Source organism: Prinia subflava, chromosome Z, assembly GCF_021018805.1.
Source record: "Prinia subflava isolate CZ2003 ecotype Zambia chromosome Z, Cam_Psub_1.2, whole genome shotgun sequence".
Lineage (NCBI taxonomy): Eukaryota > Metazoa > Chordata > Aves > Passeriformes > Cisticolidae > Prinia > Prinia subflava.
This window is the reverse complement of record NC_086283.1, coordinates 71685274-71699189: the sequence shown is the minus strand read 5'-3', so window position 1 is coordinate 71699189 and position 13916 is coordinate 71685274. Positions and strand designations below refer to the sequence as shown.

At 38.9% G+C, this 13916-nt stretch overlaps 1 protein-coding gene across 1 annotated transcript in view; it reads right to left on the bottom strand.

Annotated features, from left to right (window-relative positions):
• The window catches only part of FREM1 (FRAS1 related extracellular matrix 1), a 68289-nt gene that overhangs the window by 35428 nt on the left and 18945 nt on the right, over positions 1-13916 (bottom strand). The window contains exons 9-20 of the mRNA XM_063423055.1: positions 12796-13140; positions 11969-12111; positions 11212-11408; positions 9999-10089; positions 8787-8954; positions 8047-8255; positions 7171-7264; positions 6544-6796; positions 4597-4794; positions 3191-3376; positions 2007-2203; positions 1002-1230 (exon numbers count right to left, since the gene is read on the bottom strand). Of these exons, the coding sequence (XP_063279125.1) occupies positions 1002-1230; positions 2007-2203; positions 3191-3376; positions 4597-4794; positions 6544-6796; positions 7171-7264; positions 8047-8255; positions 8787-8954; positions 9999-10089; positions 11212-11408; positions 11969-12111; positions 12796-13140 (2310 nt within the window). The remainder of the gene's footprint in view (positions 1-1001; positions 1231-2006; positions 2204-3190; positions 3377-4596; positions 4795-6543; positions 6797-7170; positions 7265-8046; positions 8256-8786; positions 8955-9998; positions 10090-11211; positions 11409-11968; positions 12112-12795; positions 13141-13916) is intronic.

The window sequence follows — 13916 nt, the reverse complement described above, 5'->3', positions numbered from 1 at the left end:
ATTTTTGGAGGTTCATATTAGACAGGCAGAGAGACAAAAAAATCTTTCCCTGGGTTTTGAGGGCTGAACTGCAATTTGAGTGACAGTACTGAATTCATGCCCCTCTTTATACTAATAGATTCCATGTTTCACTAAATAGGCACAGTTATCGGGAATCCACCATATTCTTTGCAGTGTTAAATACACTTTTTCATTACATATACTTGGAATAGATTTGCTGCTTTAAAGCAGGCTGACTGATCATGCTAAGCTGTGGAGTCCCAGTCTGTACATTTATTGCTAGACATATGGTATATTGCAGCCTTTCAATGTCTAAAGAAGGTTTATAGGAAAGACAGAGAGAGACTTTTTACCAATGCCTGTAGTGACATAAAAAGGGGCAGGAGTAGGTTTAGGTTGGAAATAAGGACAAAATGTTTTACAGTAGGAGTAGTGAGACACTGAAACAATTTGTCCAGAGTGGCTGTGGAATGGTGACAGTGTTCCAGGTCAGGTTGAATGGGACTTTAGGCAACTTGTTCCAGTGCAAGCTGTGCCTGCCCATGGCAGGGGAGGTGGACTAGCTGACCCCAAAAAGTCCCTTGCAGCCCAAAATGTTCTAGGATTTCGTAATAATTTGAAGAAATATTTAGCCCTATGATCAGTCAATGTGTTTTTAAATCAGTCTTGTCTCTCTACTGTAGGTGCTGTAAAACATTTACAAATCTGTTTGATGATGTTACATTATGTTACATTATTCTCTTTATTTTTTTTCAGGACAGATAATTTTTCTACTCATATAACTACCCTTTTTTGACATAGAGGTCTCTCAGGATGATTTTACCGACAGCTTCTAAAATCAATAGACAAGAATAGCAAAAAATAGACAACTTCAATTCCTAAACATTGTCTTGAGAATAAACACAAGGCAAGTGAATAAATAAATGATGATGATTTCTTTAGTATGCCACTTGCCTCATTAAAGGAATGAAAGACCATTGTCAGAAGAATGCTGCACCTACCACTCCTCAGTAGCTCCATGGAAAAATCATGAACAAGCAGCCCACGTCTGTGGTGATCATGATTAATTAACTCTTTGTAGTGTAGAACATCACTGCCATGAGCACCATGAATAAGGAACCCATAGGAGGGCCTCTCCACAACCCCAAAAACCAGAGGATCTTGAGGCACATCCAGATCAACCGCGTTGATAACAGACAGGTCCAGCTCCCTCATCTCCCCTTCTTGAACCTGAGCATGAAAGAAAAAACATCGAATCCTTTCACATAAAAAGAAATAATAGAATTCTCAGATGGTTTCATGAGTCGGGTGGTTTTGTGTACAAGTGTATCTCTTGATTCATCCACCCCTTACCCAGTAGCTTTCTAACCACCTACCGATTTCAACCAGTTTAAGAGACGTACGGAAAATAAATGGTAACAGTGATGAAAAGAGAAGTTGAGATAAGGAGTTCATATTTGCCCAAATTAATAGAAAATAGGAAAGTAAGCCAATGCCAAATCTAGTGCTCAGAAATGCACAAAGGAGATAAGCTTTAAATACATAAAGGTATCTAAAAATATGGATGCATGTAAATTTATACATCCAATTTTACTTTACAGTAAGTTTACACTCGGTGCTTACCAAGTTATTTATATTAAAAACAGTCTATAGAGACAGAAGGAGCTATGCCAGAAATATGAAAAATACTCTATTAAAAAATGTGAAAGCTCTTGAGAATGCAGAAGGATCTCTCTGCTTTCTAGATGACTTATTTGTTTAAAGATTTGAGCCCTTCTTTTTACTTAACTGCAAATTTCCAAGAGCTATGCCCTGCTCCTGTCCCACTGAAGATGTCTTACAGGTTTATATGGAATTTCACTGGGCTGTTTCCTGAAGTAGACAGAACTACACAAAGTAAGAGAAATACGCAGAAGAACAGGAATCAGGACAATATTCTTATTTCTATTAAAGAGTACTTTCTGGTTAAAGTAGTTCTATGACAGGCATTTTGCTTATTTCCTTACAGTAATATTCCTGGCTATGAATTCTGGAACTTCATCATTGGTTGGGCTGATTAGCACAAAAAATGGAGTCTCTGCTGAGTAATGCAACCCATCTGTGACATAAAGTACAAACTTGTCTTCTGTTGGCTCCATTCTCAAGTGCCTGGCTTGAACATAGTTTATATTCATGGCTTTCAGGTGCTTCAGCTGAAATGAACCTACAGATTTTAAAGAGAAAATGAGTTAGCACAATATTTTCATACCTTCTTGTCTTACCCGCCATTTTAAAAATTGAAACTGTGTCTTTTTTCAAAGAATGAGTAACTTGAATTTTTTAAGCTCTCTGTCACTTTTTGACGGTAAGAGTTACATTATATATGTTACTGTAGGACAAAAGCACTTTTTCCCCCCAAAAATGCATCACTGTGCTTCAGGTGATACTCTGAAGCTTCTCACTTTTCAGTTCAGACTGCAAAACTGAGCCCATATAAAACCAACTCAAATAACAGCTAGGAAAATATCTGAGGTCCGAGATTCCTTGATGGTGCTGTGTTAATCAATGAACTTGATGTTTTTTTCCAAGCTAAATGATTCTATGATTATATTATTCTAATTACACTTTATTGGACTGACAGACCACAAAAATGAGAAATTAAAGACTCAGTAATTGCATGTTTCCACCTGAAGATGCTAGTAAAAGCTGGTAGCATTACAAAGCATGTCACAGTCTGTTCTGCTGGTGGTGAAACTGCCTTACACAGTCAGAAAGTGGACAAGGGAAGTCACCATTTAAGTCAAACACCATCTCTATCACTTTTGTAACTTTGCCTTGGAAACAAATGTGGGTCCCAGGCTACTTCATTTAATTGACAGGTCTGTAGGTGAGGGGATGCTGAAGCCTTTAATGGGCCACTGAAGAGAAAGGCAGGGGGAGCAGATTAATATCTCATATCATGACTTCAAATAGATCTCAGCTGGATGCATAAAACAAGGCTTGCTTTGTTTACCTCAAGACCAAGTCTTCACATTTGCAGGGCTTCAATCTCCCTTTGAACCTCTGCTGTAAACCTCTGAGCACCTGAGTTCCTCAATAAGCCAATATTAATGCCCACACCTGCGTGTGCACCACCAGAGCCCAACTGCAGAGCCTTTCACAAACCCTCCAGGTTTAATCTGCTTGGTTGTCATAACTTGCTAAGATTTACCTATGCTTATTCCGATGTTGCTCTTCTCAAACCCAGGAGAAGGCAGTATATTTTCAATGTAACCAAACTGGGGAGGAGAAACCAGCACAAACTCTAAGTCATCCGCAGGGGTGTCAGGGTCAGTGGCAAACAAATGATTGGTAGTAAGGGCTGCTGAGGAGCCCTCCTCCACCACAAAGCTTGCACCTGTGCAGAAAATACATGTTAAGCATTACTGGTCATGAGCTCATTTTGCTGTTCTTTTTGTTAATAAGAATGGAAATAATCACTAAGTGGGGAATACAACAAATACTGAATTACTGAGGGGTTTTGTTTCAATGTTTTCTCCTCTGTTTTCACCAGTATATCTGCTTTTGCCATCACTGAAGTAGAGAAAAGGGGATAATGAAATTATTTTACTGGTTAAGTTATTAGGTAAGGTTTATACACTGCTCAAAAACAGTTGTTACCTCTGTTTGTCAGAGCATTAATTACATGAGAGCTGTTAAGAATTGCTCATAATGAACAATTTTTCATGCATCACTGCCTTATTTCCCTGCTGGGACAATGCCTCATTTCCAGACCATTACTTGGGTGAGCGCCTGCAAATTACAAAACTACTCATACATATGCTTAAATATTCTCTGAGATACATAACACATACCTGATACTTACAAACAAATGACATTGAAAGACATAAGCATATAGAAAACATACTTTTAATATGTATACCACAGGCTGCACTAAAAAGCCTAGGAATTTGACAGAAATTTCACATAATGGGCTCCAGGTGGACTAGATGTACATTAACAATTCTATTTCTATTTTAGCTGAGTTTCTTAGATTCTGAAACGTACTTGTGAAAATGTGGCTTCACATCTATTAATGTATAGCTTTTGTCTTTATTTGTTAAAAAAATTAAATATCGGTAATATCAGCAGCAATGATTCTATCACTTCGTGTAAGGCCCAAATTTCTGTTTTATACTCTACAGGCAAAGGTAAACAAATATCTCTATTTATGTTTATGTTTTTGTCCTGTATAAACCTGACACCTGTTGGGCTAAAAATTCAGTTTGGGGAGAAGATGTTTGATTACTTTCACCTAGACAGAGCTTACATATGCAGCAGTTAGCATGTAGACATGGTGGGGAGCAGATCTGAGCACTCTCATCTCTAACCACATGCTTTAAACGTGCAGCTGAAGAGCAACAAGCTCACACTTGCACTGGCAGACTGAGTGTCTGCACTGTACAAGCAAAGGAAAATAAAATTGATGGAAATTCTGATCCAAAACTTTTGTATGCTGACCTCAAGTAGCTATTTCTAATGCTAAAAATCAAACAACAAAAAAGCCACCCTGAGTCTTTAGCCATTACAGTACTGTGTAGCCCACTTTGTACTGCTATAGTGAGAGGAAGCTTTCACCAGTTGCAATTGATGGAGGCTGGTTGTCCACTGGAAGTACAGTGATGTTAAGGTCATAGACAGGAAATGGATCACCACGTGAGACTGGAGGAGAAGGAGGTCCATCATAACAGCAGTCTTTCACATCTAGGCCAGCCTCACCATCAGAGACAATCAAGGTTAAGATCTCAATGGAAGGGGTCAGGCCAATCTCACCACCTGGGGAAAAATATTATGTTCAGAAGTGATTTACCAAAATTTCATGAAGACTAATTTTTATGCTGCAAGGACAGTCTTCAGTACCAAGTTAGAAGAAAAAGAAAGCAGCAGTAAAATTACTAGAATTCTTAATTCTGGCTGGTGGGGGTGCTGTTTGGTTAGAGATTTGGTTTGTTGTTGTTTATAATTATTTTAACCAGCTCACTTCTATGATACAATAAGAGAATGTAGAAAAGAGTCTTAGTATTTTTATAGTAATTATAATGTTATAATTGCAATGTTATGATATTATACTGTAATAAAATGACTAATACTCCTCAAGATTCTGTTCTTTGTGCACTAATGTACATACAAAATATATACTGTGTAGAAAAAGTGTTTTTCTGCACTCCTTCTCAAGGAATGTAGGAAATCTTTCTTTTATATATATGTTCCTCTATGACAAATAGTAATATCCATGCTCTTCCAAAATAAAACTTTTTAATATAGCAAGTAATGCATGTATTCTTATGTGCATCTTATCATTTCAAAATGGACTATATAACAGGGGCTGTACTTTATTGCTGTACTTTATTATGGTACTGTATATTATGTGTCTATGCAATCTCATTTAAAATGTGGGCTCATACAGGACTGGGAACTGCCACCCCTTGCAAGAAGCATCTGTGGGTCAGAGCATTCCAGCTGTCAGGAATTCTGGCAGCCTGTGTCTTGCATTGCTGCAAGATATTATTAATAAGCAGCCTGCAAAGGAAAGGCAGTGACTCCCCAGACTCTCTTGCAATACCTACTGACAGCACATTTAATGTTAGAAATGAGAACCAAAAACACATCACTCCTGAAGGTAAAGCTTCATTGCCCCTGCAAAATATTGTCATTGAAATGCAGTTTGTGATATCTTTAGAATGCAGAGGAAAAGTTTGTTGTTGGTGGCCACAATTAAGTACTTCCTTTTCAAATACCAGCTGTTCATTTTAGACAGTGCCAAGATTGAAAATATCACATCTATTCTCCATGCTAACACAAAATTACAGAATAATTAAACAGAAAACCAGAACATTTGGGGGAAAAGGGACTAAAGCTGTCATACAGACATGTAGAAAGAGAGCCTTCCATTCCCAATGAAAGGATAAATTTAAGTAAGAAAGGGGATTAACCAACCCTTGATTTCTGCCAATAATTTTTAAAAAAATACTAACAATAAAACCACAAAAAAAAATCTTGTTAACGTTGTGCTTCTCATGAAGAAAGTCAGAACTTCCTTTATCTTGTTGTATGGAAAGACTACTAAATATCTGAAGCAGATATCCTTCTAGATTGGAGAGGCAAGCAAGAAGTACATAAGGGTTTTTTTACTATCATGAAATACATCAAAATGCTCTAGTTTGTAGCTGACTTAATAATTTTGTCAAGAAATATTTTTTGACAAAAAATATTTGTCAGCAAACAAGGTATTTTCTCAGCAACAGTGAAAGAGTTCTTTCAGAATTATGATGCTTTCACATTCTTGTTCAAATACAATTTTCAGTTCAAGCAGAGATTGGAGAACATACTAAAACATTTGGTAGTTGTCTATAATCAGCCCTCTTTTTTAAAGCCAGTTTAATTTTTTTCCCTAGTCGCAACACATGGTTCCTGAAAAGTTCTTCCTGGAATTCTACAAAGGCACGGATTCAGGTTAAGGTGGTTTTTTTTTACTAATACTTGTCTGACCATCTTTCAGTGTAACTCTGTCCTTTTCTCACTTACTAGTGTGCTTGTATGTGACTACACCAGCAATGACATCAGCTTGGGAGAAACGATCCACGGCAATGCCAGCTCTCTGCACTACCCCATGGCAGGGCTGGCGGGCCAGCACGAACACCAGTTCCGTGTCATCGCTGTCCGCGTCTGTGGCACGAATGTACTCTGAGGAGAGGACCACTTCTGCACCCTCCAGGCACTGGAGCATGGGAACAAGGCCTGTTTGCATAACAGGTAGTTCATCATTCACAGGCAACACCTAATCAGAAAAATAATTTGAGATTTTCTTATTGTCCGTTTCAGTGGAAGCCAGTTGATTCAGGACACTGCTTTGCAGCTCAAACAAACAGTATGATGCCAGTGTCAGAGCACATTGAGCTTTCTCTATGAGCAAAAAGAAACCAGCTGTATTAAGAACAGAAGACATAAGTAAACCAAACTGGCAATTACAGTTTAGGTACAAAGTGCAAGTCAAAGCTCCTCTTAAATTTGCCACATGAACCTGAAACCTAGGGTTGAAATGGAAGTCTAACATATCCATTATCTTCCCAGACTAAGGACTTTCCTAAGTCAAGCTTTGAACCATTTGCTTCCACACAGACAATTGCTCTCAGAAACACGCAACACACTGACCTTGACCTGCAAGATGAATTCCACGAAATGGATGCCGTCTGTGGCTGCAAAGAAAACATCATCAGTGAGAGTCTCAGAGCCATCATGACGATATCTGTGAAAAAAAGATTATAGAGCTACACAAACTTTTCACAGATAAAAAGAATCCATGCTTTCTGGTCATGCCCTACAATATGTATCCCTCCCAGTATAAAAAACTTCTCCCCCTGTCCACCTAACTGCTGATTCAGAATCAGAGTTTCTCCAAAGAGCTTTTGGGGTCTCCTACAAGAAGAAAATACCCACAGTAAACCATTCCTCAGTCAGGAAAAAGGTTTCCCTAAGGCTTTGTCATCTACGTCCTGGCTACTTGTGAGGTGTTTACCAAACACATAGGTCATCACTGTGGTAAGTGCCTACTTTCTAACAGATGGAAATAGAGCCAGGGAGCTCTAACTCTGCATGCATGTTGTGTCTTGTTCTTACCACAAACAAAGAAACAAAATTTTCATCTCTACATTAATCAATGTTAACAAAAGTTTTCTTGTACACTAACCAAGCTTAATAAACACACAACGTCCATAAAAGAAAAAAGCTGGTGACTAGTGCTTTCTTCACAGGAACTGCATGGCTGAATACAGAATTTGTCTTCCTACCTGCCTGGGGCAGTGCTTTATAGAGAAACCTATCTACAGCAGGCATGCTGACTCCCATTTCCTGGCTGCACAACAGCTCATTTCATGGTGACATTGCAATCCCAAGGTTCAGCCAGTAATCTTGTCCTGCAGCAGCTCTACCAGAGCTGTGGAGAACATCCCTAGCCTCTGCACCCTGCACCACTTCAGGCTTTAGCTCATTCAGCTGTGAGCCTCGGCCACCACAAAAGACTCTTCTAACCTGACTGCCAGGGTACGCAGGTCCTCACAGGAAAGCCTGTCCCCTCCATTCATGGGGATGTTGTCCTTTTCCATGACCCCATGCTGAGGCTGCCTCTGCAGGAGCAGGAAGAGATGCTCTCGTTTCGTGTCTGCATCAGAGATGAGAATGTGTCCCTCTGTAATAGGGGTCATGCCACCCTCTTCAACTCTCAAATGGGTTGTAAAAACCTGCAGGAAGGAGAAATGCTGAGCTGTCTGTGTGCTGCACCTCTAAACATACATCAAACAGGATTATTCCCATTTGCTCTGCTATAAGGATGTGTGATACGTTTAAAAAAATGCCAAAGGATATACTCTTTTCTGCTGTGTTAGAAAAAGCAAAGGAAATTACCAACAATGGGCTATAATATGTGCATCCTAATTCTCATCCCGTTCCTGGAGGCTTCCAACTGCCATAGGCAATAAGCAACACAAAATATAAAGATGCAGTTTTTCTAACCAAAATGCAATACACATGCTTCTGTACAGATATATAGATGTCAAAGGTAGTCCTCATCTTAGCACAAAAAAATCACATTGCACTCTTACCAGACTTTACTTTCTACTTCTATACCAATGCAAGTTGTGTGCAAAACTCTAAAACCCCGATCCCACAGAAAATTCACTTTTTATCTCAGTAAAATCAACATTTCTCTGCATTTCTGTCTCTACCCAAAGCAATTTCCAAATCTTTCCTTCTCACTTTCACCACCACCCTACCGCTGGGGCTTGATTGTCCACAGGAAGAATTGTAATATTGAAGCAGATCCCATACAAAGTGCCTCCATGCTGATTGCTGACAGAAAAAATAAACTGGACTTGCTGAGGCTCAGGTCCGATGTCCCGCAGGGGTGGCATATAAGCAACTTTCATATAGTTCACAGCATGCTACAAAAAGAGAAGATGGGTGCATGTAAGAGGAGATAATGGGGATATCCATAACCCATTAGGGACTATCCATAATGACAATAAGGACCATCATCATCCCCTATTCAGGTGTTACCCAGCTATCACAATAAATTTCAGAAATTTTGCATGTACTCTTTAGCTACTAGTCATACCTTGATTAAATGCATCTTTAGGCACAAATTAGGTGACTACAGGTTCAAGTACTCAAACCTGTAGCAAAAAATACATATGTGGTTTAGAAGTGATAGCAGAGGTGATAGCCTGTACTTCTTAGATATTCCTTAAAAAATACTTATTCAAGAACCTTTTCTAACTGTGACTTTAAAATAAACAATCAATAAAAGCTAATATCTCCCATAGCAGCTGAATTTGCTCTCATCAGTGTGAATAGTAACTGCATGTCCTGTGTTTCATGATGAGGACAGGCCAGTGATAAGAACACCAAAATCTTGCATCCAGATACCCATATTAGGCAAACAGTTTAGGATCTGTAGGGCCAGAACTCTCACTATGGTACTGCAATGATCATTATGCAACTTTACCCATACAGCAGGATATAAAACAGGACACTTTAGTAATAGTTATTTGTCAAACTGCAGAAGTATGAAAACTGAACTACAATATCCTGAAAAAAGCCTGTTCTGGTGTATTCCATCCTGTACTAAATCTTCTAGTGAAGACACTGAAATGAAGCAGGAAACTGATCAAGGTCTCATTTCCACATTTTGCATACTTTCTCATTCCTCTTACATCATGTGAAGCCAAATTCAACCTAACACAAGCAACTGTAGCCCCTTGTGGTTTCAGGATATTTGTGTTTACATATTGCAAATCTGAAGCAGGATAGAATTTTTTTTTTAAATCTGGTATTGCAATAGCAGAGTCTTGAGCTTCTTAAGCAGAGCTTGTGATAGTACTGCTCCTCAGTTTTCACTTCCTGTTTTCCTGTCAAATAAAAGCTGTATACTTGGACCTTCTGAAAATTATTCAGAACTCATTCTGGTATCAGGTAACATAGCAAACCTGAGTAAATGACCGCAGTGCAAGAGCAGCAGGATCCTTGACCAGTTTGGGGATGGTGTCCACCATAAACAGCTTCCCAGCATCTGAGTAGCTACACAAAAAATATGTGTGTCACTTCTTAGCTAGCAATACCAAAGAACAAGAAAAATAGCCATGTAGCCTAATCTTGCATTTTGAATTAGCTTTGCACTTCCCACTTGTTATCCATTTAAACATTACCAAAGAAAACTGACCAAAAGAAATACTTCTCAGAGTGATTCCGAAAAATCATCTCATAACTTGTAGGCAAGTTCTGTGATTGCTTCAAGTGTGTCTCTACACACCCTAGATACCATTTACACCACCTGCAAGTCTAGTCCATCACATTTATATTACTTGCAAACCTGCATTTATCCTTAAGTAGAAAAATAAACTATTTCTAGTTACATGAATCTTATAAACTCTGAGATTAACCAGTTTTCAGCAAGACAGCTTTCCAACAGCAGTAACTGGCAAACTAGATAACCATGTGGTTATTTGACTGACTAGGGAAACGGCCTTCTCCCTCAGCTACATAATGATCCTTTACTGCTTGAGGTCAAAATGAAAACTGTTGATCTTCAGCTTAAACGGTACAATGCCTGGATTTAAAACTTTTCATTTAGCAAATTGTTGCTTACACTCTAATGAGATTACAGCAAGAGTGATGTAAACCACTACTATACCCATTAATTCCATACCTCCCTTGCTCCCACAGCATGTTCTGCCTGTTTTCTGGTCCACATCTTCCTAGTCCACAACAAGGAGTGCCTGATACATATTCCTGAAAAAGCTGCAGCATCTCCTATTCTCAGTCTGGGACAGGCACAGGTCAGCCCCATTCTAACACTTAGGAGAGGTGTTGTGTCTTGTGCTTAAGGCTGTATGGGATCCCACAAGTCAGTGTAAAATGCACATCAAACAAAGGAAAGGAAATATTTCACAAGATGTTCTGCTTCTTATTTCCTGTTCAACTATGCATTAGCTATTTGTTGTTACTCTGTGTATTACTCTGTTGCTTCAGGCTCTAGCTTATCCTTAATCATCAACAGGAGAGCTGCTATCCAGCTATTGTCCCCTGCACTTTCAACAGATGAAGAACTTGAGGCACAAGTGTGTTACTGCCACTGAGGGTGCTCCTCTTACATGGGTTATTCCCCTGTCCCACATGAAAGGTATGTCAGGTTGCACCTACCCATGGGTGCAAGAGAAAAATGGGGAAGTAGTTATGGTATATGTGAGCTCCCTGTCCTGCTCTTCCACATCTGTGAAGTGGAGATGTTTCTTAGTTAGATAAGAAATCTCAGTCTCTTTAACAACCAGGTGACGTGTCACTCCTGGAGCTTCTCTGGGTAGCTGATCATCCACAGGGATAATGTGAATCATCATCACCTGGAATTGGGGAGACAGTAGAACCATCAGCCATTCCTTCCAGTAGGAGATGGTCACAAGCAGCAGTTTACCAACATGCACTCAAAAGTGGATCACTGGACCATAAGATACAGGAGGTGGCTGTCATGCCATATCATCATCACATGAGTAATGGAGATATATAACAGTTAAAGGCAAAGATTTTGAATCTTAGAGCTTTCGCTTTAAATACAAAGTTAAATTCAGTATGTTCGACTCTTGCATTAAAAAAATAGTCTATTCTCAGTTGACATCAGCAGAATTGTTTGTTTGTACTGTCTCCAAATACAATTTTTTTGCAACATTTCATTTTATAATATACGAAGAAGTCTTTTTGATTAACTTGTCTCTGTTCAGCCAGGGAGAAAATTATCCTGTTGAAAGCAAGAACAAGAAATAGCCCCAAAGAATGCTGTTTGTGATGATAACTGTCATCAGAAAAAGTCTATACCAGTTTCATTTGGAAGCCTGTCAGAACATGTAAGATATCAGCCTTTTGAAGAAAAAAATCAGGATACTGCAAACATGCTTCCATTTCATACCTGTGGCTCTGAGAGATTTGGAGGGTCATGGCTATCACATAGCACAAACTCAAGGGAATCTTCAAACACTTCTCCTCCCAAATGATGGTAATAAATTATTCCATTAAAAAGATCCTTCTGAAGAAAACTGTTGACAGAATACCCTGTTGAAATGAAGAATACACCTTCCATTGAACACTCCATGATTTTAATACTATGTTAAAGTTATGCATTAGCTGTGCAAGTAACTGGGGAAGCATAATGTCCTCTTTTTTGGCTTAACTGAAGCAAGTCCTTGAAATGGTCTCTCATTGTCTTCCACATTCTCACCAACAACAAGATCACCAACAACTTCTTTTCTGTGTCACTTAAAGATCATTCAAAAAACAAAGAAACACAGCAAACAGGCTGAAAGACCTGTTCAGAAGTCAGAAGAAAATTTGCAGGACTAGCAGCCTCTACAGCCTAGCACAAGAATTTCTGGGTTGTTACATGAAGAAAAGCTTTCTCATAATTTAGCATAATTAGCATCATGTATTAGCTCTGAATTTGTCACTGATCCTTGCATGTAAACTAACTCCTGACTAGCCCAATGATTTTTCCAGAGAAAAGTACCGTAAAGGAAAATAGACTTAGAATGGAAGAATTACAGGATAAATTGTGTACACGGGGACAGTTATCCTAGTGCATTAATTAAAGACAGGGTTTTACACTGCAATGAAAGAAGTTCAAATTTGCTATTATTTGTCCTGAGCCAAAATAACTGTAACTGTCTGACTGTAACATTTACTGTATTTTTAAAAGGAAGGGACAAAGAAAACCGTGCTTTTGTGGATGTGCTTCCTTACCTATCAAGTTTGGTCCTGGTTTCTTCATGATTTCTCCAGCTTGTGATGGCTTGGTAATATTGAATAGTATGTAGTCATCACTGGAATCCATGTCCGAAGCATGAAGCATGGAGCGCTGAATCAGGATCGTCTGTCCCTCGTGAACTTCAATGACCACATTGCTGATCAGAAATGGAGGGCTATCATCTTTAGGGAGGATATTTATTGGAAACTTATGGCGAATACTGTGGAGGCCATCAAAAATTCTAAATACTACGAAGTCCTTAGTAGAATCACTGTCATCATGATGGTAGTGAACCACTCCAGCCTGAATGTCAGAGACAGTGAACATGAATCCTTTCCCTCCTGTCAAAACAGTGGAAACATGGCAAAAATGTGTGGTTCAGCCCAGAAAAGTATCTTTCCACTAACATGAAGATTATTGAGGGAGAGAGATGAAAAACATATTGCTAACTAGAAAAATCAAATGTAACTTCACGTACGAAAAATAAGTTTGTAGGAGTTGGAATAGCTAACAAGAACGCAAAATTTGCAACTGTGACAGCAGAGAAAATCCTCCAAATGTGACTAAAGGTAACTGGAGACATCAAGGATTTTTAACTGTGATTTTTTCCACTTTAATTTCAACCTCTACTTTCTTATCAGAGCATTTTACATGCATTTTAGGCATCAAAGAATGTAGTATTTATAATTAAAGATCAGGATTTCATTGCAAGTAAAATATAATTACATGGGTATATTGAAGTTATTGTCTGCAATACGACAGTTGTATACCTCTGCTTCACTAAAAATGTTATGCATACAGACAAATTGCCTACAGGCAAACTAAAGGGTTCAAGAACTGCAAGCTGGTGCTAAAAAGTATGATCTCCCCAGGGCCACCAAGAAAAGAAGCCAAGCATTCCTGTAAGGTTTTACAAAAAAAAGACAATTGCCAAAAATTGTGGTGATGTTTTCCTTGGCATGTACCTATGCTGACAGACAAAAGATAGTAAGTCACTGGAGATAAAATGTCCACCCCTGGCTAGTGCATGGTAGACAGAGAAACTCTCAAACTCAGTATGCAGGGGCAGGACTGCCACGAGGAGATGGGTCCTGACTGGCTGCAAAGTCTTCCTAAG